A 27,978-nucleotide genomic window follows, 5' to 3' on the forward strand; every position below is an offset into this window, starting at 1 on the left:
ACTTTCATTGCAATTATTTTTAAACAAGGAATGTCCTCCAAATTAGCATGTTCACATGAGCTAGAACCAGTTATTCCTGGTCACTTTCTTTCTGCTTGCGTTTCCTTTTTGTGTGTATCAACAAAGTTAAGATAGAGAGTAACAGATTTATCTCTACTAGTTGTTTAGAGCATAAAGTCTTTAAGTACTGAAATTACAAGTCATTTCTATGACATGAGTTTCTTCTACTTAATGGACTAGACAGCCTCGAATCTCCAGTTTCAAGAATTTCAGTGATAAATGAATTGGGCTGCGCTTTGCGATCTTTTTGTCTGATACTTACACTTTCCAGAGCCTGTCACCACAGGAAACTATCTTAAAATTACTCATGATGGCTATTAAGGGCTTAAGCAGTGTCCTAACAGTTGTAGGGAATATGTATATTAAAAACAAACAAATATCATAGACAGTTTTTAGGAATTTTACATCTTTTTTGTGTAGATCAAATTTCATTAGATTCATTGTGCCAATCCAGATATCACAGAAGGAAAAGGAAAAATCAAACCTATCAAACCCCTATTTTGGTTTATTCCATTTACTCCACAAGAAGTGTATAATTATGAGAGAATGAACTTTTACTTCTTATTTGTCAGGTTAACTTAGGGGGACAATGACTTCTTCAATTATTCTACATTGCTACTACCTGCTTCTGCTTTACAAGGAACTTCGTTGTTCAAAATTCTTCTGAAAAAGTCAAACCCTCTATTACTGGTGTATAGCTGGTCTAACACTGCTGCATTTACAATTATAATATAATTATTAGCTAGAATATTTGATAAAACTTGATACAGGAGTTTTTTTTAAATTTGGTGATTAGCTCCAAAAAGTAACGGCAACTTAAATTAAAAGAATGATTTTTATTACTTCTGGCGTACTGATATCTGAATTGTTACACACCACATTTTCCAATTTTACTTGGTCATCACAAGAACAAGAAACTTAAACACTTCCTTTTAATTAAATTGAGATTGTTAAATAATTAAACAAGCCCAGGAGCCAGAGTTACAAGTTTCTCTGGCTATTCAGAAAGAGAGGTGAGGCTCAGGTAAGTTTGGTAGATTTCCACGGAGTACTCAAAAATGCTCAAAAATAAGTAAGTTAATAAATCCTATAGAGTCACACATTAGAACAGATTTAAAAACAATGCAAAGCTTTCACTGTTGCTTCTTGAGCAGTGCTTCAGAAATCCATTTGGCTGAAGCTTTTTGATTTTGGCAGTGATCGGAATCAGAGGCATAGGAAATAACGTGCACGCAGGGCACGCACAGAACAGTTCTTCTGGTTTCGCCTCTTGCAGTCAGCAGTTTATGGACCCCCTGAGCTGAAGGCTGCATTTGTTTTAGTTGCCACTGCTTTAAAACCAGGAAATAATTAGGTTATCTGAAACTAACATTCTGCCCCTTGGCAAAGTAGAGCTTTCTTTCACATACCTTCCTAATCATTCCACTGAAACCAAACAATATTTTAAAGACTTTTTAGCATCTGGAACAATTCTTCCAGAAGAAGCTTTGCCTCAGAAACAACTTATGATTACCTTTTATACACGAAGTGAACAGCAGACTTCCTACATTACACTGGGCAAAAAAGGAGATGACACTTTAATCCTTCAGCGCTAGGTTTCTTACTAATTTGAACAGGAAGTACCCAGCAAACTCAGAAGTGTACAGAACTCATCCCTCACCGCTGGCCTTCCAAGCCCAACTTGCTAATCCTGGTGACAAAATATATTTGTCCCTGATTTGGATTGGGATGAGGAGAGGAAAAATAGGGGTAATTTTATAATCATCTGCAGCCAGAGAGTACCTAAAGTGAATAAAAGGTATGAGTAATAAAGAGCCAAATTTAGGGAGCATCTTCTCAGAAAGTCCTTGTGCTACTCCCAGATTCTTATTTGTCACTTGGTTCTCATTTGCAGAAGTGAACAACCATCAGCTTGCAAACACAGCTATTCCAGACAACCAATAATGTTGTGCAAGCAGGCACAGTACAGAATTAATCTATTCCTGGTACATCATGAGCTAAGCAAGCAAGTAAAAACAACTGCAGTGGTGTCAGGGCAGATGAAAGGCGGTTAGGAAACTTGCTGCAAGACAGTGGAATCCAGTTCTTACAAGAGCTGCCCTAGACTTTTCCCGTTTGACTCCTCACTTCCCTTCTCCCGGCCTAAAGAGATGCTTCCCTTACTGAACACGATAAATCCACAGTGAAGTCTCCTTCACAAAACAGGACAGTTCCTATAGTGACAGTGTTTCATCCTGTGTGACAAATGAATCAAAATAAGTAATTGACTCTCCCCTCCACCAATTCTATCCAGAAAACATGCAACCAAGCCCATATTTTTATCTTCATGAAGACTCTGATTTTGCAACAGTGAAAAAACACTGCTCCCTCCACAAGGCACAACAGAGCAATTTGCTTAAGCTCATGCAGTAAAATTCTAGGAAAGCTGAGGGGGAAAAAAAAAAAAAAAAAAGGGCATCTGCTCTCACACTCTCACCAACAGACAACACTGCCATCATCACTTCCAATAAATTCAGCTGCGTGGGAATTCAAATAGCCATTCAAACATAAAGATATTGTAAAGAGACATAAGATGCTTTTCTGCAGGTCAAGTTTTGCCCTGAGCCTGCTCCTTATGCTGATGAAGTAACGGTATCTTTGAGGAGTTAGCTGCAATGAGAAAGGGGAAGGCAGAGCTCTGTTCCCAGTCCAGCCCTCACCAAAGCACTTCTGGAATCAAGTCTTTACGAGGCAGTGCTGAGGTTGGTTGCGTGCTGCAAGTGGGCTTCAACGTCTGCTGCCACAGAGCAGTAACAAACGGAAGATGCAGCATCAGGTCCAGACTGAGAAAATGGAAGAGCAGTCAGCAGCTTCCAGCTCCTCCAACCTTTAGCCCCAGCTGGGTGTCTGCCCAGGGCTATTTGCCCTGTGAACTGCAATAACAGGAGGCAAAGAACAGCCTCAAAAATCCTCACTTTCTAGTTACAAGGCAGGAGAAGGATGGGAGAGGCACTAACAATGAGATTTACCCCTTTCACACCAAGGGTAGTTTGGAACAGCATGTACTCTGGCAGGATACGGACAGTTTACTATTCTAGTTATTGCTGGTTTATAGAGGGCGTCTGGCAACTAATAAAGTGGAAAGTATCTCGGGTACTAGACTTAGGCTCTTTACTAGCTTGGCTCTCTTTCCGAGATGGACTGATTGGAGCACACAGATAAGCATATGTGCGCACTGGGCTTTTTTCATGCTACAGCAGTGCAGCTTCTAGAAGACTCATCTTAGCTGTGTGCTGTATGCGCACAGAGCTGTCCAGGTAAAATTAGACTTCAAATCAGAGCCAAACAAAACACCTGAAAAGCCCTAGACTAATAGTACAGGGCTTCCCATTTCATCTGGGAACTTTTAATACTTGTTTTCCTTCAGAAATTAATATCAGCTAAGTGAAAATACCACCAAGAAAAAAAGGTGCAGAAACATGCTTTAATTCCCTTCCCCGGCACTTTTTTTGCCAAAATTTGCTAAATCTAACAACTGCTTATAAGCACCCTGCTTCCCTCACCTCCCCAAATTGCATTTCCTGCAGTAAAACAAAGTCCAGCTGAGAACAGCAAAGGAATCCAATTTCACTCAGAAAGCACACGGCTGGTAAAACATATGCTTGTATCTGCATGTTACATGTGTGCTACAAAACACAAGATGTTGGTGTCACAAAAGCAGACGTAGAACTGCCCAGAGAAGAGACAGATTTGGCAGTCATCAGCTTAGCAATAGCAACTAAGCACATATGGTCACCCAGCAGAGAACGTACCAGACAAAAGAGTCCCAAAAGGGGAACCACAAAATGCAGCCGCACAAGCACAAGAAGCAATGAAGAAGGATGGGCAGCTGGAGAGTCAGGGCTGTCCAAAAGACAGGCTGCTAGGGGAAAAAAAAACAGTCAAAAAGCAAAGACAGCAGAAAGATTTGTGGATCTGGTTAAACACTGATTACACAGAAACACAGAATGGTTTAGGTTGGAAGGGACCTCTGGAGATCATCTAGTCCAACCTCCCTGCTCAAGCAGGGTCCTCTAGAGCATATTTCCCAGGATCACATCCAGACGGGTTTTGAATATTAGAGCAGCCTGAAACAAGTTAAGAGGTAAAGAGATGGGAAAAAAATGGGAAAAGAATTACTCACCCAAGGAGTCCAGGGGTGAACAGAAGGAGAAAACTGCAGGAGTAGCTACAGGTAAGGGGAAGACAAAGATTTTTTCCCCCCTCCAAACCAGAAGAGTTTGCATGTGAGGTTTGACACAGCTGGCATTCCAGTTTTGGGATCTCCTTGCATTTTGCCCAATTTTCTCCTAAAAAAAAGCTGTGGAAGTGTTGGAAGCATTCTCAAGCTAAACAAGGCTTTTTACAAAGATCTAGATATCACTCTTTAATAAATTTCACAAGAAAACAACATTGTTTCATTAAATATCTTAGACTCATCACAGCTTTAAGTAGTAGAATACATTAATCTCATAAGAAACAACCTACAAATCTGGTTTTATTCTCAGAGTTGGGTTTGATCATGCGTTTTCTACTAACAGACGAGATTCTGAATAATGACAGACTTGAGCAATGGCCACTGCCTCCAGGTGGAACAGCTTGCAATCAGCTGATATATGCTGCACCTACCCCATAATTTTAGGTTCAAAATTGATTAAACTGTTCTGAAAAAGCCAGTCATCTCACCGTCATGAAGCATGAACTCTCCCAGCTAGTGGCAGACCAATTCTAGTTAGAAGCCAGCACTGCTCAACCTACTCAAGGTCATCCAGACAGTTTTTAGTAAATTTGGTTGTAAGACAGCTTTCCTCATTTCTAAAGACAGAAAAAAAATGAACAAGCTATTCCTAAACAAAGGCATTTATTAAAAATTAGTCATAAATACATTCCCCTTATCCCCAGAGACATCTTCACTATCCTTGGAAAGTTTATCGGGAATAAGAGAAAAATCAGTTCAGCCCTTGAAGGACGCCCGGCAGTGGGGACATTACAGCTAATATTCCAGTCCTCTCATCGCAGCGATGCTGCTGGCCATTCTGCGGGGCACGCTTTTTGCAGCTTGCCGGTAGTCCTCTGGTTTTGCCTTCAACAGGGTTACAATATTTTGCAGTGTTCTTGATGGCTGAAGGCCGAGGGCATCCATCACATTTATTAGATAATCTATGAGATTAAGGATAAACATGTATTTAAACAGGGAACAGATACTGTGCAAGCAGCACCCAAATAAAAGCTTTTCTTTGTCCTTCATGACAGCTAGAATCCTCTCCGTCAACACAGAGAACTGCAACGCATTTGGAATTTAACTGAACTGACTGACAAATATATTTGGCTTTCAGTACATTAGTTTAAACAACTGTGTTTTGTTCAGAGCACTGAGGCACGTTCTGCCATATTTCAGTATCTGCACGAAGGCCACTGGGACCACCTCCTCAGGGTACTCAGTCACCGAGGTCACAGATAAAGGATCACAATCAATTTCAAAGGCGAGTTAAGAGCTTGCAACAAAGATGGGAAATTCTGCAGGGGTGAATGGTTGTCAAGGTAGGAGGGAGTTCCAGATCACTGGTTCAAAGTCAGCTGAGGAATTAAAGATGGAATGGGGAATGTTCAGCAACCAGCCTCTAATCCAGTGTTTTGTTATTACGCAGTACCAGAAAAAAGATTCAAGGCTGAGTTCCCTGATATTCAAACTCACTTTCAGGTGAGCTGAGGAGAATATATTGTCTGTATCATTGTTTTTGAGGTTGGCTGTAGTGAAGTCAGCATCCATAATTTAGAGCAGAGAAAGGACCAGCTTGTGTTTACAACAGCTGAAGTGGTCCTGTGGAGACTTTTTCATCAGTTTAGGATTAAAAAGCACCCTTCTCTTCCACATCCTCCACCTTCCCCAACACCTTCCATCAATCCTCCCTCAGTTGCTCTGCATTACAAGGGAGAAGGTAGAGAGGAACAACACCTCCCAAGTATCTCCCACTTTGTTACTGAAAATTTCTCCATGTTAAAGGTAACATTAGTCACCTTGCACTGTCAGAGTCACATAGAGATAAGTTAACCATGGCAGAGGAGCTGACCCTACAGCTTTTGTAAAAAAGGATACTGCTTAAGTGCTCTACAATGACTGTTAGAAGGCCTTTGGCTGATCTTTCCTATATTAGCTACCAGGGTCCTATACATAGGAAGAAATAACAAGCGGACACAAGGAATCAGCAAGCTGCCTCCTTAATGATCCACTGGAGCACTTTCCAACAGACTCAGCACATGCCATATACCCCATATGGAACAAATACTGGCAGTGCAAGTGCTCCTTGATGAGCAGGGAAAGAACCCTTTGCCTTCTTAAAATGCCACACTTAAAAATACTATATACAAGTCTCTTCCTTGCTAAGACTGGCTTGTAAGGAAATCCTCTCCACTGAGAAGGACCTTGACTTCCACAGTCAGAAACACAAAGCTTTGAAGAAGCAGAAGCATTAACCAGAAAACTCCCTTTTCCTACAAGAGGGGTGTGACAGAACGTTTTGCAAAAGAGAAGCCACGAACCATTTCATTGTGCAGGGTATCAGCTACACATTCCCATGATTAAAGGAGAAGCCCATATTGCAATTATTTAAAATTAAATATAATAAAAGAAGAGCCCACATGTTACAACAGCAGTTCTCAGGACAATGCGTGTGCTGAGCTTACCAATGTCTGTGGCAAGCTGCTTTGTCGAATGTAGAGTGAGCTCCGGTATTTGCAGGATGACTTCGCAATAGGTTTGCATCGTAGCTCTGGCGATGGAGCCCAGCCAGTAATCAGCCATGTTGTCCAGCTCAGGTAATTCATCTCCTGAACAGAAAATTCTCATGAGCTGTCAGCGGTCTCACTCACCTGCATGCACTAGTTTTGGAACAAGACATAATTACAGAATCACAGAATGGCCAAGGTTGGAAGGAACCTCTGGAGATCATCTAGTCCAACCTCCCTGCTCAAGCAGGGTCCTCTAGAGCACATTGCACAGGATTGCATCCAGGTGGGTTTTGAATATCTCCAGGGAAGGAGACTCCACAACCTCCCTGGGCAACTTGTTCCAGTGCTCAGTTACCCTCACAGTCAAGAAGTTTGTCCTCAGGTTCAGATGGAATTGCCTGTGTTGCAGTTTGTGCCCGTTGCCTCTTGTCCTGTCACTGGGCACCACGGAGAAGAGACTGGCCCCATCCTCTCGACACCCTCCCTTCAGATATTTGTACATATTGATGAGATCGCCTCTCAGTCTTCTCTTCTCCAGGCTACACAGGCCCAGCTCTCTCAGCCTTTCCTCACAGGAGAGATGCTCCAGTCCCCTCATCATCTATTGTGGCCGTTTACTGGTCCTGCTCCAGGAGCTCCACGTCTCTCTTGGACCGGGGAGCCCACAACTGGACACAGTACTCCAGGGGAGGCCTCCCCAGGGCTGACGAGAGGGGCAGGATCACCTCCCTCCACCTGCTGGCGACACTCTGCCTAATGCAACCCAGGATACCATTGGCCCTCCTGGCCACAAGGGCACATTGCTGGCTCATGGTCAACTCGTTGTCCACCAGGACCCCCAGGTCCTTCTCTGCAGAGCCGTTCCAACAGGTCAACCCCCAGCCTGTCCTGCTGCATGGGGTTATTCCTCCCTAGGTGGAGGACCCTGCCCCTGCCTTTGTTGAACTTCAGGAGGTGCCTTTCCACCCAACTCTCCAGCCTGTCCAGGTCCCTCTGAATGGCAGCACAGCCTTCTGGTGTGTCAGCCACTCCCCCTCATTTAGTATCATCAGCAAACTTGCTGAGGGTGCACTCTGTCCCTTCCTCCAGGTCACTGATGAATACATTGAACAAGACTGGACCCAGGACTGACCCCCCCCGGGGAACATCGCTAGCTACAGACCTCCAACTAGATTCTGTGCCCCTGACCACAACCCTCTGAGCTCTGCCATTCAGCCAGTTCTCAATCCACCTCACTGTCCACTCATCTAACCCACACTTCCCGAGTTTACCTAGGAGGATGTGATGGGAGACAGCGTCAAAAGCCTTGCTGAAGTCCAGGGAGACAACACCCACTGCTCTCCCCTCATCTACCCAACCAGTCATTCCGTCATAGAAGGCTATCAGATTGGTCAAGCATGATTTCCCTTTGGTGAATCCGTGCTGACTACTCCTGATCACCTTCTTGTCCTCCAGATGCTTAGTGATGACCTCCAGGATGAGCTGTTCCATCACCTTTCCAGGGATGGAGGTGAGGCTGACAGGCCTGTATTTTCCCAGGTTCTCCTTCTTGCCCTTTTTTGAAGACTGGAGTGACACTGGCTTTCTTCCAGTCCTCAGGCATTAACGCATAAATGGTTAACAATTTCTTCAACAAAACATTAAGGTACTGGTATTCAGACAGTTTGTCAGCTGTTTTTGAAGTGATCAAAGCTGTAATTTATCTTCCTTGATACTATATAACATTGAAAGATAGCTCAAGAACCAAAACACTTCCCTCTATACTCATCCAGGTAACTAATTTCTAAAGGGATGACAGGTGATCAGGCTGGGATCACGGGTGCTGCCTAGCATGTTCTCTAGGACGTAGTCTGTTCCAGGAGTAGTTTACAAACTACTCAAATGACAAAGATGCATAGCTTTTTCCAGTGTTAAAGGCATTCTGTGTTCATCAATGTTTTGAAAATTAATGAATTATTAAACATGTAAATGTTTTAAGATGACAAAACAATTAATGCTAAAACCTAAACTAAAGGGTGTATTCTCAGAAAGGTTCAGGAAGACTATAAATACCAAGCTCCATGCTGCCCTGACTGTCAGAGGAAATAAACACTGAGAAGAGATTAACCACAGAAAACCATGGTATGCTGCCAACCTGCTGGGAAGCATTATGTAGCCACTGTTGTTAACAGCAACAGGATTAATGACACAATAAGCAAGGGTAGTCATCTGAAGAATGAATATGAGCTAAAACTCAGCTTGCTGCAAGAAAGACATCCAGAAAGAACTCCCCAGGTCTAATGAAATGTGCTCTGGGGACAAAGTTTTGAAGAGGCAACAGGGCCACAGCTGTCTCTTAAAGAGCAGCCACCCGCAGCACCCACTGCGTTTCTTTCAGTACATGGGTTTTAATCATTGTGATGGGTTTCTACTCACGAGAGTCACAAGTGGCAATAGTAGCAGCAGTGGAGCTCTAATGGTTTTTCAACTGGAGATAACAAAGGATGAAAATGGAATTTAAATGAAATAGCATTTCAGAATTCTGTCCTTACTGAGAATCTGACTATGGAGACTGGAAAACGTGACTGGACCCTTAAGAAAAGCAGTTCTCAAAGATGCAAAACCTATCCTAAAGCAAGACAGACTACAGACCATTTTCTGACCTTAGGCTCCTAGCCTTTATGGCAGAGAGACCCAGGTTAGCATGGCACATAGGGAATAACAATAGTTCTTCCTGGATTTTCAGGCAAAAGAGGAAAAGGAATAAGATGTTTACAAGTAAGCAGCATTACTACCCTTCCTGGGAGTGAATAATGGTTCTGAGGACAGGAACTAAAGGCTTCTCTTTTCCTAGCAAGAAGTGAAGGGGCTGCAATTCTCAACAAGCCCATGGAAGACTGCAAGGTTTCATATATATATATATATATAAAATATATAATATATATATAAACACATGATAAATGTAGAATTAAGATTATATGAGCTTCTCTCCAGATTTCACTAGGTTCTGGGAGCTGAAAAGCTTCATGCTGTGTCAGTTCTTGACAATAGTTGTTTCAAGAATCCCAGATTAGAGACTGTCTGGAGATAAAAATACACTGTACAATCACTGATGTGGGGTCTTTGTCTTAAATGGATGGGAACATTAAACAAGAGGGTTAGCCAATCTAACAAGTCACCAGGCTGATACTCATGCTGATTCTGAGAAAGCACCTAATAAACTAAACGCTGCTCCAGCTATGAAACAATAATACTTTAGGTCTGGCACCTCAACCCACAGCGTTGTAATCACCAGTCTTAAATAGGCTGAACTAAAGCTTCTGGTTTGAATGAAATGAATACAACTTTTTTCAGTTATCTTAAGGGTCCTCATGGCCATCAGCAGAAGACTCTTGGAAGAAACAGCATGAATAAACAGCAGGAAACGGACCTCAAACAGCTTCCTTACCAGAACCCATCACATCCACGTAAGGCCAAAATGTGAAACCTTTCCCCCAAACACTTCATTTCCCTGGTTTCACCCTACCTTGTTCTGGGGGGTAAGGCAGTTTTCCAGCATGTAATGCCAGTTCCAAAGCAGAATCCTCCTGACTGACAAATGGCTCGAGGTGGAGAGGGAGTGACATAATATATTGCCCAATCTAGAATAAAAGCACAAAAGAGCCAAGTAACTGGACAAATGAAGAAAAAGTCAACTACAATAATCCAAACTTGAAAGCAGAAAGCAGAGCTTTACAGCAACACACTAACCTACAGTAGCTCAGAAACAAAGTCTTTTGCTGATCATTACACTTTGTACAAAAAATATTTTTTCAGGAGGTGAGATAAGCAGTCATTGAAACAATCAGAGTAACAAAAACCTGTGCTGTAACTCTAAGTAAATTTTTTAGAGAGGCTCAAAAAGCAAAGTATAACAGTTTTTAGGCCATACGCTAGAGGAAACTAAAATCCTAAAGGCTTTTAGTTGCAGCCTATCCTTGAAAACATCTGTTCCCTGTCTGATGCACAGAATGACAGCAACATTAAAAACTTTTTTTGCCAAATTATACTTTGTATTGAGAGAATAATAACAGCTAATATTACTATCTGAACTGCAAATTAGGCAGTGAAACAGCAACCAAGAGAACGGGAGAGCAATTTTAATGCTCTTCACCAGCACAGAATTGAAGAGTACCTAGTTAGAAAGTAGTACAGCTCACTCTCCTTTTTCACTCAAGACATCCCAGTACCAGAAAGAGATTTTATTGTTATTCCAACAGAAGAAGAAACCAGTGAGTCACATGGGTTTTAGAAGGGGAAGAGCTTAAGTCATTTTTAAATTCACAGTATGATTAAATCACTCCAACATGCATAACAGGGACATCTCTGCTGCATGAGCTGCATTATTAAGATATGCTCAGTATTTACCACTACAAAGAGAAGCTGGCATTTTCCACCCTGTTATAAGAATTAATACTGCAAATAGTGCAGTTTAATGGAGAGGACACTTTCCTCGTGCTCCCAAAGTTCTTTTGCTATCTATTCCAGAATTTGACAATGACTTCTTAAAAACTACAAAGAATGGCACAACCAGACTGGTCAGGACTGGGTCACTGACAACATGTCTAAGCATTGAATTAACAAATTCAACAAATACTATGATTTTATAAAAACTTGGCCAAGCACAGAGGAGATTCGTGCAGCACTGGGCTTCTAGAGACTATCCTTGCATGCTCTTACATTGCTAATATATTCCAGAGGAGTCAGGCTGAAGTTTGGCAGGTCGTCTGTCAAGGTCTCGCCAATGCCGCTGGAGTTCCATCCCTGTAAGGCAAAAAACGCAAACCAATCTATGAAGTTCTGGAGCAAGAAGTCTGTGGATATTCTGAGAAAGGGTCAGCTAGAGCCAAGATCTGTGACTATCCACAGACTTCTAAGAAAAGAGATCACAGACAGTAAAAGATTTGCTTCTCCTGTCCACGCAGCTCCTTACAGAAAACACACGCTCACACAGGTCAGAAAAAAACGTATCTCAGACAAACAGCAGAGCTTGCCAACACAGTCATCTGCTGTGACTGCTGTAGAGGGAGCAAGGTAAACTTTTCCTGAGCACACCTCATGGAAGAAAGGTGATACCAGAGGGAAATATTCTGATATTCTGGAAAGGAGAAAGGTGAGCAGCATTGAGCTGTATTCTGCCCTAAGGTATCCCATGGGTAAACCTTATCACTGTTCAGATCTCAGATCAGTGTAACCATTACTCACCTCCATCTTAGAAATGAGTAAGAGCTGTTGTTTGATGCGAAGAAAAACAGAATCAAAAGCCAAGTGGTGTGCTAGCTGGTTGAGGCGGCTTAGAGCAGATCGAGATGAAGACAATAGGTTGTGGTTACTTGTACCTTTGTCCTAAAAGGCACATAAAAATGTTTACATACAGATGCTATTAAACTGACCACAGAAAAACTATGTTAATATCCCTAAAGAGGTCCTTATTAGGCCATCCTAACACTAAAGAGCCTTCCTGTGCAATGGCACATGTTTCCTTCGGAAAGCCCTACTCCAACTAGGTATTCAAGACACTAACTGCACATGGCTCCCTGAAATGTGGAAAAAGAATCATCACCACATTCCTGCCATGCCAGGCCCTAGTACAGGCTAGATATAACGAAACTTGCTGAGAAGATGGCAAAACTGCCTTACAACCGGAATGCCCCTGGGGAAGATAGGAGTTCCACATGGCACTACACCTGTTTTACAACCTCCCTAGTAGCGATCAGAAATTAAATCACAATCCACATGCCCAGAATTTCATTCCTTCTTTTGGCACAGAAGAAAAGAGTGGGCAAAAATCACAAGAAGTTTATTATACTCTGTCAGGGAAACGTTAAAAGAAACTTCAGGTAATGTATTTTCATTTGCCGAAGGAGAAGAAACACAAATATGACCTTTCACTCAAAGGGCACAACTAAATGATTCCCTGCATGAAATTAAGGGTTCTACTTAAGGAGAAAAAAATATAATAGAACTTTATTATTTAGCAAAGGTATAAAAGTCAAGCACATAATACTGAAAGCAGAGCTGCGTAAGTTGCATGTAAATTAAGTGCACAAGGAATTAAAAAACACTTTGAGAAAATGAGACGGAACTCATAACCTTGACTTTACCTAAGTGACTGACGAAGGCAAACATACATAAGTTAGATCCACAAGAAGATTAGTTAACTAGTCATTCGACCCCGTTCACAGATACATGCATGAATGATCTTGCAGAATTATACTTCAGGATGGATATGGCAGCAGAATATAAGTGGCAAAAAGTCTTGAGAAGCCAGCAGACGGGGCCTGGAATTTGAGATGGCTTCAATATAATCTTCCATATATCCTTCTGTGATAGAATGTCTCTCCCCTGAGCTGATATGGGCATGTTCAAAGGACACAGCCAGGTTCTGGGGAGACATGAAATGAGCCCAGACTTCCTGGGTTTTGACATTTCATTCTCTCAGCAGACTGGTGTCTCTGTGGAAGATTCAGAGCATAGCCCATTAAAGACTGCAGCTCAGGATGAAACGTAATCCGGCTGTAGGTGGAATCCAATCCCCATCTACCAAATGCAGACCCAATAGCAGCCTGCTACAGAGGCAGGTTCTCCTGGACAGCAAAGCTACCTTTAGAGTATAAAGTGTTTCCATAAGGCTGGCATACTCAGACGGATTCTCCTTCAAAAGATAATTGTATTCCTGCCAGGGGTTCTTGACAGAGCTCTTCTTTTCTGCGGAACTGGTATCCTGAAAGCCAGAAAAGCTACAAGGGCTGTAGGAGTCCAAGAGATACTTCCCAGCAGTTGATAAAATCCTGAGAACAAGTAGATAAAGTCACCAACAAAGTTATCTGAAAACAGCACTGGTGCCTCATGTTGCTTCCAGAAGACCTACGGCCACATCTCAACTTAAGTGAGAGAAAGAAAGAAGTGATTGGAGCCATTGGGGCCTCTCTGACTCAGTCACTTCTTGATTTGGCCTGTGATTATTGCTCTACCCTATCCTGTAAGGAAACAGGTCATTCAGTTGCACACCTTTCCTCCTACTGCCAAGAGACAGTGTCACAGATTGCTCTACAGTTTCCTGGAGAGCAACTGGAACCACAAGGCCCAATGAGCCCTCCATAGACAGGAAAATCCTTATGAGCAGCCACTTACATCAATCTACAGCAAAAACCTGCTAGCACAAAGCACTGCAAAGAGACTGTGCAGTTCTAGATGCTGGTAAAAAAGTTTTTAAACCAGATTTCCATAGCTTCAGGACCAGAAGGGAAGAACATAGGGTAAGAGTTAGGGCACTCCCTTACGCACTGCAAATTAAGCCTCTACAGACTAGTTACTATGGCCTTTGGAGTCTCAGAAACAGTAGACATGGGGAACAAATCTTTTGTGTGGTCTCATCATCAGGTAGCTCTGAATGTGGTTTTGTGAACAGCTTAAGACCAGAAGCCATGCTACTGCCCCACAACTTCCTCTTCCCCTTTGCACTGCCACCAGTGTTTGTGCAGACAGATTTAGACTGTTAGTATGTCAATCTGATTGAAAAGCATTCCTCTTCACACAAGGTTATTTTTCGGTCAGATCAGCCAACTGATCCAGCTCACCTTGTAGCTACAGAAAATTGTTGGAATCAATGCAAGGAAGAAACAAAACCACACAAGGTGAGTAGGGGGAAAGAAAGGACCTCTGTTTTCAATGACAGCAATGACCTGGAACAGCTTAACGCACCTGTAAAACAGTACCCAGGGTAGTCCTGACTGCTTTGCAGGTGCTTGTGGCAGAAGAATAATTGTTCCTATATGGAAACTTTGCCAGGAGCTGGTCCTCAGATCTGCAGCAGAGCTCCCAACAGTGGAGGCTAGTGGAAGCTTTACTAGGGAAAATTCCCGCCTTCCACAAGGTGACCAAAACTTTCAAATGGGATGCAAGGAGTTGGGGGTGGGGGAGGAATTATTCAGCACCAGGTTAATTCTCCTCGGGCAGGGAATTAAAAAAAACTGAAAAACAGCTGCAAGTTTTAACTATTCAAGAACTGCTAGCTGCCTTTAAATGTCAATGATACCTATGAGTTCCTCCAAGGGAGAGAGTATCCTTCAGTGGCCGGCACTAATTACAGTCAAGTCTCATTTCTCTTGTCCTGCAACTGAAAACTACCCAAATATTGAGCTGAAAAAAGGATGACTGCGCTCTTAGAAAGTTTACAAAATATGGAACAAACCCATCCTCCTGTGTACTGCGGGCCACTGTCTTAAACCAACCACAGGCACTCAAGTTAAACTAAAGCATTTTGATGTATAAGAGGCTGAAAAGTGCACTGCTTACAATAACAAAAGATCTACATGCTGCCCCTGCTTGAGGCTTCTCAAGTTACAAGGAATTGATCAGTTGAGGCACACCTAGATTCATGTCAGTGTATGAATTATGCCCCGTGTCACAAGGGAAGTCAGAATCTTGCCAATTCGATCTAGTGGAAAATTCCTTCCTGACCCCATTCTGGCAGTCCATTTGATGCCCAGCAGATGAATACGGCACACCAGCCAGGCGTCCAAGAAAAAGGTTTCTTAGCGCTATCTCAGAGCACTGGACCCTGGACTATGTGAACCAGTCTGTGACCCATCTCTGAGGTTTCAAGAGACAGAGAAGAGGACCAAAAAAAGAAAAAAAGAAAAAAAAATTCACAGACTATTCCTAAACAATTGTGCCTCCAGGCAACAACAACAAACAACAACAGGAAAAAAAAGCTTCACAACTGTACCTTCACTTAATAATCCTGTAATATTTCATACTGTTGCATCCTCGACTTTTTTGTCATGTTTTATTGGCTGCTGTTACACTGAAGACTTGGCAGTCCACAAACTAGATTCAGAGGCTGTGCACTCTGCATCGCTCTACTCTTTCCTGCCAATTATTAAAGCACAGTGGCTCTGTGCTCCCTCAGCGGTCTACATGCTGAAAGCACCTTGGGGTTTGTCTTCTTTTGACTTGATATCTGTGTTAACAGCTCATGTAGTAAGTTCAGCAATGTTTACCTGTTGGCTAGCTGCTGCTCAAAGTCTCCACACTGACGAAGCAGCTCACCGCAAGTAGTAATTATTCTGGGAAAGAATAAGGCAAAAATGTATGTTGTAAAATTTGAGGTAGATAATGCCAGACCCCCTAGACTACCCATCTCAGACAACTTTCAGAAAATTAAAAAACAACAACAATGTCCCCACAGGGGACACATTTTTTAATTTGGCTATTAACTCTGAATCCATTTCATCACATCCTCCCGCTGATTTTTTGCCCGACAGCCTCATCCACATGCTGCCTATCGCCACCATGGCTAAGGTCAGCTCAGCGTCACTGGGAAGAATTCTAAGAGCTGCTGATACTTCAAGTGATATGACATGCAGTCTTACTCTAAACATGGGGTGAGCCTCATAGCGCTTACTGTGCTCACAGCAATCTGAAACCCAGCCACTATAACCAACGCTCCCAGCAGCGCTGAAGCTAGCCCTGCATTCTGCTCCCAGAATGAGTGTAAACTGACCCCAGGTAATTCCCTTCTACCTTTCATACAAATATCAGTACCGAAGCAGGCAAATATGCCCGTTTACCGGATAGAGTTTTGGAAAGCAGTCCAGTCCTCCTGGAAAAGTGAATCTGATGGGATATCATCCAGTTTACATTTCTTTCGTATAGACTGCAATGCATTTGTAAAGTCAGATGTATACCTATACGGAGAAATGGAGTAACAACAGGCACTGGAGTGAAACTATAGGCTGGAGAGCAGCGTAACTGCATTTCCTGTGACTTGCTCATTCAGTCCTCAATAAGGGATAAATATGAACCGGAGACATTAAAAGAAGAATAGTTCAGAAGAGAACTAGTTTTTCCAGTACAAGTAAATGCATGTGAGGAACTGACCAGCTGCAACTCACTCAAGCCTACACTAGAAGTAACTGATGTGGTGTGGCTACTTCAATTTGCTGCGTATGGGTAACAAGGAACCCTTCTCTCCTATGATGAGGTATGAGTAAGACATTTTGTTATCGCTACACTAATCACGTCTCCTAGGAGAGACCAGACAAAGTTAAGAAGGCTACTGCTGCTCCAACATCAGCTGGCTCTTACTCCAGGAACATAGGACAACAATCTCTTGTGAGTTTGTTTTCTCAGCTACTCCCCAGATGAGAACACATATAAAAAGGAACACTTTGTCCTCCCCCTTTTTTTAAGCATAATGCCCATAAGCTGGAGGCATGCACCTTGCTATGTAATTACCTATAAAGCAGTTGAGATCAGAGAAGTATACCTTCCTCTTCCCCTATCCCCACAGGGCTGCAAGGTAACAGCTTGGTTTATACCTTGTGAGCAGCTCTTTTTATATCAGGAAAGAATATGGAGGTAATCAGTACTATAATGTGGGTTGTGAATTATACTTTTTTAAGACAAGGTCTTGCCATGAACCTCACTCACTAAGGTATCTTGCACTTCAGGCAGATTCTGAATGTTGAGATCGCTTGTCCAAGTAAGTACATATTTCCCCACTAAGTTCTACTTTCAGCAGCCTAGTTCACCTTTGTTGTACTAGGTTCTTAGAAACATTTTTCCCTCCAAAAGTATTTTTTTATGAACGGAAAATCAGCCCAACTGAAATAGAAAGCAGCTGAGAGAAGTCTTCCCTTTAGCCATAAAAAACTTCCTTTTCTCCACTAAGAAATAGTCCCTGACAGCATTAAGCACAGAAGGGGATATCAGATGATTCCTACATACTGGTTATAGACACTCTCAGCACTCAGACGTGTTTCACAAACTACAAAGTCCTTGGCCGCTAACTGAATGTTTGCTGCCCTCTTAGGATAAAAGCAACGGTGTGACTAGAAGCGCCTTACTTTGTGAACAGAGCTCTCAGGGCCTTAAGGAGCCCACACACTCCCAGTCCATCAGTGAGTTTAATGCAGTTGTCGATGGCTCCAGAAGCCAGAATGAAGAGTTTGTTCACCGAATGGTTCAGTTCCTGGACGCAGTCAATTACTTCCCAATGCTCCTAAACAACAATAACAAAAGGGTTAAGCCCAACTCTTCTTTCAGTGAGTGTCCCGACTCTTTAAAAAAAAAAAAAAAGGGGGGGGGGGGACACTGTCTAACACATCTTCCTCTTGCAATCTTGTAAGGCATTTAAGGGAGAACAGTTCCGTTTTTTCCATACCCTTGCACAGTGATCGTAAATAAAAGTCAGGCTGCCCAATCCTATATTTACAAGACCTTCAAGTAAAAACAGTCTTATTCCAACAGCAGAATCTTCCACACAAAGGACTTTCCTCCCACTTTGCTCTTAATAAATTCTAGGGAACTTGAGGCAGTCTCTTGATTGATAGCAATGTTTTGGTAAAGTCTCTTTCCAGCAGATGCACGCAGTGCTGGTTACTGGGTGAAGGAGCAGAAGAAAGGGGTTACCTGTGAGCTGAAATTAACTATTAATTAACACTGCTGAAATTAACTATTTCTGAAGCAAAATTTAGTTAAAGCAATAGTATCAAGAGACACTGTAAACAGGAAACAGTATCAAAAAATTAAAGGAGAAAAGAGAGCAATAACTGTGACAAAGACCCTTGTAGTTCTCAGTAGCTTCAGACCTCCCCCGCCACTGCCTCCCACTACATGGACAACAGAGACTGCTACATTACCAAGGGCACTGCACTGATCTGAATGAGGAGATTTTCTTCTTCCAGGTCTCCATACTCAAGTTGGTAGGGCTTATATGGACCATACACTGCTTCTACCAGTTCCGTTACTTTTACCAGGTTCTGCTCCTCTACAAAGAATCAGATGGTTAGTTTAAAAATAAATGAATGTGCTACTAAAAACCTTGTTTTAAGCAACATGCAAGACTTCTTCAGTTAGAGCACGCTACCTACATAAACTTGGAATGTAGCCCAACAGCGTCAAGTCTCAACTACACAAATTCTTTTTTAAACAAGGTTATTATCTCTGCTTGCTTCTTAAAACCAAGATGTTCTACCTCAACAAGTGCCTCAGCAGAATTATCACAAACTGCTCCAAAACAGCCTGGTTGACCAAAGTCTATCAAACGTTCCAACCTACACTAGAGGGAAAATACGGAAACCATCTGAGAAGTGAACATGTAACTGAAACAAGCTAAAACAGGGGCAATTCTCATTTACCAAAGAGCCGGGTCCACGCTTAAAATAACTGATACAAACTCATTTCACTTAGGACTGACTACTCATTCACAGTGTTCATCAACAGAGCTGAACGCAAACCATGAACTTAGCATCTCATTGCCATTCTGTTGAGCCGGGAGCTGCAGCAAACCCAAACTAAAAATACATCTGAACCGTTATTTGTCAAACCAGACCAGGAATCAGATTGCCAAACTCCAACTAGTACCAAACCAGAATTACTTCAAATCCTGGATATAAGGAAAAACTCTTACACCACGAGGACAGTCAAGCAGTGGAACAGGAACAGGAGGTCCTGAGACTGTGCAGTCTCCATGCTCAGAGGTTCCAAGACCAGACTGGACAAAACCCTGCATAATCTGGTCTGACCTCATAGTGGACCCTGCTTTGAGCAGGAGAGTGGACTAGATGATCTCCTGAGGTCCCTTCCAGCCTGAATTATCCTATGATTCATAACTGAACCCTCCCCCACATAAACACTTAAGAACTAGTTTGACCCTGTGCTTCTGAGTCACCTGGCTCTTCCATTCTTGAGATACTTCTGTTCCCAAACATCTCACCTCGCAACACAAGAGACATGAATAAAGAATACAACTTTTTTAAAAATCCAATTAACAAGTCAGTGGCTGTTTTACTACTCCATCATCTTCTAGAAGTTGACATTATTTTTCCAAGTTCTTTTTAATCATTTCTATTACCAAACACAAATTAAGCCAAGCCAAGGATAGAAAATGACTGTCAAGAGTGCACAGTCAATCACAAAGAAAACAAAAAAGACAGAGTGAGAGTCCCACTCCCTGAAATTGCCTAGCAATCGCAATTTACATAATCAAGTAAGAATCTGGGTTTAAACAGCTCAAGACAATGTTACAGAGAACCAAACACAGGAAACATAGCATTAGAAATGCTCCATTAGCTTTAATTTAGGATTTTCCTATACCTTGTCTTTGAAGGGGCATAACCAAATTAGTAAAACACTATAAATAGCCAACAATTTACACTGGGCATAAAACTACGTAAACATAGGGCCTCGATACTTTGTGGCTTGCGGAATTCATTCATCAAGCCGTGACCCAAATGAGATGACAAACTTTGTAGGGCAAGGAAAGCATAGGTTAGTTTTTGAATCAAGCATCTAATATGCTGTGAGGGAATAAACTACACAGTTCAGAAATAACGTTTGGCCCTGCATTCTCTTTTGATTAAAGCATAATTTAAGATCAGCAGGAAAAACTGCAGGTCAAATTTAAAAATCTAGTGGAAGTAGCTCTCAAGCAGGCCTTCTCTTGTCTAGAAAGGTGCGGCTTTAATTCCAGGGAACTCCTGAACTTTTATTCTTTGTGATCTTTCACAAGATCTTTAACAGATAGCTTCCCTAGAGACATTTCCTCATCCGTTAGATAGAAGATATACTAATGCTTGTAAAAGGAAAAGTGCTAAATATTATTTACCCAAGGCAGCAAGCAGGCTAGAACAGTTTTGCTTCAGTAAACTCATTCAGTATTGTGTCAATATATTCAGTGAAAGATATACACTTATATACACACACAAAGGCACAAATGCTACATAACTGGCATTTACCATAACTGGTAAATACTATAAAAGAAATAAACACACCCTCCACGTAAAAACAAAACAAAATAGCACAACGGAACTTTACAAAGGTGATGACAAAACAGAACAGTATGAGAAAATTCAATGCAAGAACCCTACTCAGGTTTGGCAGCATTGCTATTTCCAGCCCTTTTGCGAAGTGGATAGTGGCATCATAGAGCTCCAGCAGCTTATTCAGTTTGGTTTCTTGGCCTACTCTCTCCATGGCAGTGCTGAGGCAGACAGGGATGGAAGGCACCAAGGCTCCCAGCGTTTGAATCAACAGCACGGTCACAATTTCATGGGGGTTCTTGAAAACCTATAGTAAAAGAAAAGCTTTTTAGCAAAAGCACTTGCTATCTCAGAGGAGCGCTATAAGCGGCAGATAGCTTCCAAACAGATCCCCGTAACAGACAACCTGCACGTCACTGTTTCAGCAAAGACACCGGCAAACTGTCCTACTCCAAACTGAGCAAGTTCTGTCAGGTGAGAGGCTGATAACTTCTTCGCCCCTCCTGAGCGCGTGCTGCTTCCCACTGGCAGAAACAACCTTCACACAAGCAGCACCACTTCCCAGGGGCAACCACGTCCACTGGAGTCTCCCTTATGCACCTGCCACAGAGATCTGGGCTCCTGAAACAGGCAGGACGGAAGAGGTAGAGCAGACAGGTTTGTGAATGCTGTCAGCAGAGAGGCAGGCTGCCATAACCTGGGAGTAAAGAGTTAGGGGAGAGAGTAATAGCAGCTCCACACGGACTTCTTCACGCCCAGCACAGAAAACTGGACCACTGGCAACAATGGGCATAGAAGCAGCTAATGCTATTTGGCCCTCATTACTAGAAACTATACAAGAACTTTCAAAACCTTGCAGGAATGCAAGAAACATTTAATCAGCTAAACCCTGTTTTGGGGGATGCTTTTCTTTTGACAATGCAAAGAATTAACATACATTTTCTCTCTCTTGAGGAGAGACAGAGATACACAGATCAAGAACACCACATTCTGTACACTGGCAGATTCTTCAGGTGACGTGAAATCCCAACAAAAGGGAACAAAACAAATCTGAAAAACTTTGCAAAGGGTAACAAAACAAAAAAGAAGGTTTCCTAAGACTGCAAAAACCTCACTGAACTAGCATGCAGGAGAGCCTGATTACGAAAGCCTAGGACAATAGCTGTTTCACCATTGAAACTACGCTTTGAATACAGCAGCCAAGAAACTAGAAAATAGGTCGCAAACTGAATTCAGCAGAAAGTAGGCGCTACAGTCACCGAAACAACCACCTGGCAGAAAACAGCATTTGAAAACAGAGCCCTCTGTTTAAACAGACATGTTGGAAAAAAACACACCTATGGGCAGGCTATGAAGAAATAGTCCTGTATCGCAGGCCCAATTACTGGTCATATAGGCAGCAGTCAGCAAGGGAAAACAGGCTAGAAAGACTGCAATCAGCTGGGAGCTTTTATTTAAACGCATCACCCTCAACTCTCCTAGTGTAATGTTATGCAACCCTTTACTGCAACTCTTTGGCCAGCAATTCTCTCAGTTCTGCTCTCTCTTATCACTGTAAAAGCTGTGACCACCACTCATCTCCTGCAGCAAAAAGACCATGGATACTGGATAGCACAGAAAAGAAAACATCAAACAATTCTTTAGAAAGTAGAAGCAGCACAGAAGATTGAGCTTTGTCCCATGTGGCATTTCTCTCTCACAATCCCCAGTTCAAAGAGCATCCACTAAAACGTTAGCTGACATCTGACCTGTAATTCACATCTAATCATTAGGCAGAAAAAATACATTATTTCAAGAAAACATTGAGCTCCTTTGCAGGATGGGCCCAGCACTTGCACCAGGCTTCTTAACATGAAGATAAGAATCTCTCTTACCCTTCATGGATGAAGGCTCTCACAGGCTTAACAAAATTAACTAATTTCTTCATTTCACTAAAGACAGACAGTAACTTTTTTGGATCATACATTATTCTTGGTAAGAAAAAAAGCACACAGACTCCAAGGAGCGTAAGCAGAACCCCTCAGGCACCTCACACAGGGTGACATGAGCCAGTCTATCATGACCTTGAGGGCTTCCTCCAGGACAAGTGATAAAGCAATTCAGGCATTTCAAATGTCTTGCAACAGAACATATTTGCAACAGCAACAAATTAGATTTAATTTAAGATACAGATGAAAGCGATAGAGCAGCTTTTAATGGCAGTAAAACAGCCACTTTGCTGCAGGTAGAGCACGAGAAATCAAATCTCGTCTGCAAGACTGAGATCAGAACCTGAATGTAGGCTGCAAGTCCTATCCTTTATTGACAGGGCACAGGGTATTACTGAATTATTCTGAGCTTTACAGAAATTCAGCCTTGTTCTCCCCTGAACATCACACCAAAATGAAATAATGACTGCACCTGTGTTGCCCACTGAAGCTGCGAGTGCCAGGTCCCAAGGAGTGTGTCATACAGTTCAGTCAATTGACGATTTAAGCTTAAGTCACTTTGACAAAGATCCTGCCACACTGCCACCAGCTGCACCTGCAGGGGTAATAAGAACCGTTCTGAGAGCAGAACTAACAGGAGATCTAGGTTTTGTTATTCTGAACCAGGAACTTCCCATGCAAATCACTTTTGCTGAAACACAATGCCCATCCTCACTCCCCTGTCCATATTTCAACACAACTCTTTGCTATAATTCAGCACCTCAGAAGGAAATGACTTTCAGCATCAAGCTAGAGGCTTTTTAGTTGATCCAAAGATTTAATTAACATTGGTATTTTACTCATAAAACGAGATTGTAACTGATAGCCCCACATAATAGTTGAAATACTTGGCAAGCCCTAGCCTTGAACTTAATCCTCAAAAGTCACAATCATGATAGAACTTTTGAGGATCAAGTTATAACTACTGAACTGTCTGGAATTCCAACCTTTAATCTTACCTGAAAAGAGTTTACAGAATTCAGCAGCTGGCAAGTTGCAGCAATAAAGTTATTACTGACATAGCCACATCCAAGAAAAGTGACACAAGAACAACTATAAGGCACAAGGAGAAACCAAGCAGAATGCACATATCCTGTGACTACTTTAGGGAGGAACACAAAGCCCTCAATAGAGAATTACTCTCAAAACACGGGGAGTAATCAAAGCTGTTAAGAGCCAGAAAGAAAAGTGAGGGAATGAAATATGAAAAAGAACAGATTCCACCCTCTTTTGAATATGGAAGGCAGAATACTTGATGTAGCAGCACCCCCTACAGTCTAAGTCAAGCAAGAATTCAATTTTCATTTCTCTGCATTAAAACGTTATCAAGAGAAAAAATAATTACCTTGTGACATTTATAATAATAAGCAAGAAGCTGGGGCATCCGATCAATTTCAGTGAAGACTTTAACAAACATTTTTGCCTGATCTAAATAAAATAAATAACAGACAGTTAAAAGGTCTGGCCCAAAGCTGAGGGTGAGACAGTACCCTAACTAAAGAATATACCCCACACTGAGCAAAAGAATTCTTCTATTAAGGGAATATGCACCATGGCCCATAAAGACAGATAGACCTGTCATCTTTTGTTTGCTTATCTTCTCAAGAAAGAACAGAGCTGCCTAAAACCAATACTCAAATAAGAATAGATATCAGACTTACGATTCATGAATTTAACTTCTTAACAGTAAATGTTTCTCATGTAAGGCAGATAAAAGCAGGACGTTCCCTAAAAGGAAATCATTATTTTCCAGAAACAAGCACTATCTGCAAAACCACAACATATACCCCATGAAGTACTCAGTTTTCTTTTTATCATTCCTCATAAACTTCTACCTAAACTAGCTGCCTCAAGACAGACTAATGGTGCAGTTAGCTCTTATCTTAGCCTTTAAAACCAGGTTCCCCAAAAGTCTGATTTGTACTGTAAGTGCAATGACTATAATTCTGTCCACAAAATACATTTTGGGTTCAAAGGAATTAGTAATACACCTTATTTGTTTTTCAAACAGCACCCAGAGGGAGACTATGAAACTTGAACGTTTTAAGTAACTGAGACGCTCTGCAACTGTGGAAGTCACAGAATACAAATACTCTGGGGGATATATTTACTGACTTGTACTGAGTTTGTAGGAACTGGGACATGAGGAAAAAATACGATTTCACAAAAACAAGAAAAACGCTATTCAGTGAGAAGAAAAAACAACAACAACAACAAACATGCCTCAGAAAAGATTTTAAAAAGCGAATGCAAACAATGCTCAAAGTGAATTATTCTGAAGAGTCTGCCCAGGAAAAGCTGCTACCATGTATCAGCACACCTACTGCCAGCAGCTTTCTCCACCGATATGGTTTCTTTGCTGGAGAACTCACTCCCACTACTTTCATCCTAAGCAGATAAAACATTCCAAAACATCATCCTTTGTCTTGAATCTGTCTGTAAAAGGCAATGCGCTGCAACAGCAGAAGGAAGGCATGTGACCAACTGATAACGTTGATGAGCACAGCCTAAGGAAAAAGGGGCTTGCGCAAAGAAGAAAAGCCAGAAGAGGAGTGGGAGAGAGAAGAGAAAGATCTGTGCGAAGGATAAAGAATTCATGAAAAGCACTTCTCTCCCTCTGGCTGTCTGCAGTCACCCACTGCTATGACTTGCCTTTACTTAGACACGAACTCCAGGGAATGTTGCATAGCAATAGCACTGGATTCTTAATAGGATCTCTAGGTGCACAGAGATGAGAAGCAACAAATAGAACAAGCATTTTCCAGAAGTACTATGACAGTAGGAGAGGGAGGGAAGAGCACACAGAGCAGACCAAAATGTCAAATGGGTGCTCTAAAGAAAGGAGAGTTTATAAAGCAACTTTTACAGGACTGTCTGGAGTCAGAGCATTTCTAAACAAATTTCCACCCCGAGTACAACACCAAACTGTAACAGATATGCCCAGCAGCACTACGACAATGCAAAAATGGAGGTTTCCAGCCTATTTGAGTAGCATTTCCCATTCAGAGGGTGTCCACAGCATAACTGAACTGTAAGAGCAGGACAGCCCTGCCTCAGCACCTCTGTTTCAAGCATCTACATAAACACTGAGGCCTATGAAGTCAGTGTATGTTCTCCTCCGTTTCCTATAGTGGCCACAAGTAGAGCAGGTAAGAAACCAAAGATAAACTGGACTGCAGGCAGCTGCAGAGCACATAACATTTCATGGCATCTAGCTCTACCAGAAAGAGCACATAGCCCCACTTCAGGAGCCTTCAGGACATACACTACCCACCCAAACAACACTGTACCTTTCAAAGCAGATAAACTTTGCACTGACAGTAAATGACACCAAGCCTTACTGACCTACAGACTGAGCATTAAAAGCAGCAACAATCTGAGGGCTGGCCATGGCCTCTAGTCGGTTCTTCAGAGCCTCAAGATGCACACACTTCTCAGAGTAATCCGGTGTATCCACAAGCATGGCCAGGCTGCTCTGCATGCTTGTGAGCTTGGCAGAAATCACAGATACATCCTGCCGCCAGAAGAAGTCAACATGATTACTTAACATGATATTTGAAAGCATTAACACCTATGCTCCACAATGACATTCTACAAGCAGGATCATGTTTTAAAGTCACTTGAAGAACCTACTTTTAAATACAGTTTCTTTAGAAAGGGAAAGGCTCAAAGATCAAAGAGAGCATTGCGGTATCTACCTGTGTTTTAAGGGTCTCTTCAATGTCTGCACTTAATGTGCTCCATTTGTCTGCTTCCTGGAGCGACTCAGCAGCCAACTGCATTCTAGATTTCACTCGATCAATCTCTACAAGGACCTGAGAAAAAGAGGAAGAACTGTTGCCCATTGAAACAAAAGATGACTGTTTGGATGCTTACATTAAGGGAGTTATTTCTAGGTTTGGATGGATTTTACGAAATGTGTGAAAAAGTCACGGAGGAACAAGGAGGAAGCTGTTGCCTGAAAGAACTACAGATGTTAAATCAACTTCCAAAATCAAATAACAGAAGGTTAGTTTAAATTCTGGATTTGTATAATCAGTACTGATTTTGCCTGAAAAGCGCTATGCATCCCTATCCTAACAAGGGCACACAAAAATTGGGACAGTGCTACTAACTACGTAACAGCAACTCTGAATTTAAACATAATCAGCTGTTTGTAAGGAAATGTAGACTGAGGCAATCCATGCCCCCCTCCACCTCTACTACTATCAAAACTTAAGAAAGCATTTTCACGTATTCTGAGTTTATAAGATTGCTCAATATGAACAAGTTCGAAAACCTCTGAATTTTACAAGTTGCAGATATAAATGCTCTGTGAGGCAAGAATCTACCTGCATTGACTGAGCTGTGTCTTCTTCAAATTTCTTGATATCTTCTTTAACAAGGATCATTTGCTCCTTCAGGAATGTGGCCTCCTGTTTCAAGGCTTCCACTTCCCGGAGGACTCTAGGCATGTTCTGGAGAGCCTGATGACTTGTTTCTACAGAAACACAAAGCAATACAGGGAAAAGACTGAAAACTCTTGCGTGAATGAACAAAGTTATCAAGACCAGTGATAGTTTTTTTAAAAAGTTATATAAAGTGCTTATTCGTTTTTCATCCTTTAAAACACACCTGTAACAACACATAGATAAAATTAAGCATGTGAACACTCAATTATTACTACAAAGGGAGCAATGCTCGACAGAAATAACAAAAGACACAGCAGATCCAGACGGACACATGTAGAATTTACAAAGAAGGCAGCTCCGAGATGCCTGGCTGTAATAGCACTACAACTGCCATCAACCCCAAAATCTCCACCGTGCTTAGCTGGCGTTTGGTACGTTAAACAGACCGACAGCCAGAAGCATCACCTTCCACAGCGTTGTTGACCTCTTGGATGAAGAGCTGTAGCTTCATCACCAGGGTAGCAGCATGGGCATCCACCTTTCCCGGAGCATCCTGCTGCACAGCCTTGAAGGCCCCGTTCACCCAGCTCTTCACCTCGAAGTCGTCGGCCAAGAACTTGGAGAAATCCATGGCGGCACCAGCGCTCCGCCCTCTCCTCGCCTCTGCGGCAGGGCCCTGAGCAGCAGCCGAGAGACAGCGCTGGGGGCGCTCCGCCGAGAGCCGGGCTCCCCGGCCCCGGCAGGAGGTCTGCGCGGCCCCGCCGGCGCGGAGGCGCCCTCAGGCCCGGCCCGGCCCGGCCCGGCCCCGCTCACCCTCCGGCCCGGCGGCGGCCACGACGCCACCAGGAAACGCCGCGGCTCGGCCCCTACCGGCCACCGTACCCGGCCAGCCAGGGAGCGCGGCGCCACCGGGAAACGCCGCAGCTCGGCCCCTACCGGCCACCGTACCCGGCCAGCCAGGGAGCGCGGCGCCACCGGCAAACGCCGCGGCTCGGCCCCTACCGGCCTCCGTACTCTCTGCCTGGA

At 42.7% G+C, this 27,978-nt stretch overlaps 1 protein-coding gene across 2 annotated transcripts; it reads right to left on the bottom strand.

Moving 5' to 3' along the window:
- Window positions 1-879: 879 nt before the first annotated feature.
- On the bottom strand, window positions 880-27,803 carry COG7 (component of oligomeric golgi complex 7). 2 transcript variants are annotated; one of them, XM_068909152.1, is made up of 18 exons: window positions 27,766-27,803; window positions 27,418-27,628; window positions 26,893-27,041; window positions 26,260-26,376; window positions 25,907-26,075; window positions 23,907-23,989; window positions 22,995-23,117; window positions 20,703-20,901; window positions 18,474-18,601; window positions 17,679-17,833; window positions 16,401-16,517; window positions 15,831-15,896; window positions 13,430-13,616; window positions 12,031-12,171; window positions 11,506-11,589; window positions 10,313-10,427; window positions 6,763-6,906; window positions 880-5,238 (listed from the first exon to the last, which is right to left on the bottom strand). In XM_068909152.1, the coding sequence occupies exons 2-18, from the start codon at window positions 27,581-27,583 to the stop codon at window positions 5,072-5,074; spliced, it is 2,310 nt and encodes a 769-aa protein (XP_068765253.1). In that variant the 5' UTR covers window positions 27,584-27,628; window positions 27,766-27,803; the 3' UTR covers window positions 880-5,071. The 2 variants fall into 2 exon arrangements, with proteins under 2 accessions (XP_068765253.1, XP_009665174.2); XM_009666879.2 differs by lacking the exon at window positions 27,766-27,803 and having other exon boundaries at window positions 27,418-27,738.
- Between the last annotated feature and the right edge of the window lie 175 nt (window positions 27,804-27,978).

The sequence above is a fragment of the Struthio camelus genome, chromosome 15 (assembly GCF_040807025.1).
Source record: "Struthio camelus isolate bStrCam1 chromosome 15, bStrCam1.hap1, whole genome shotgun sequence".
NCBI lineage: Eukaryota > Metazoa > Chordata > Aves > Struthioniformes > Struthionidae > Struthio > Struthio camelus.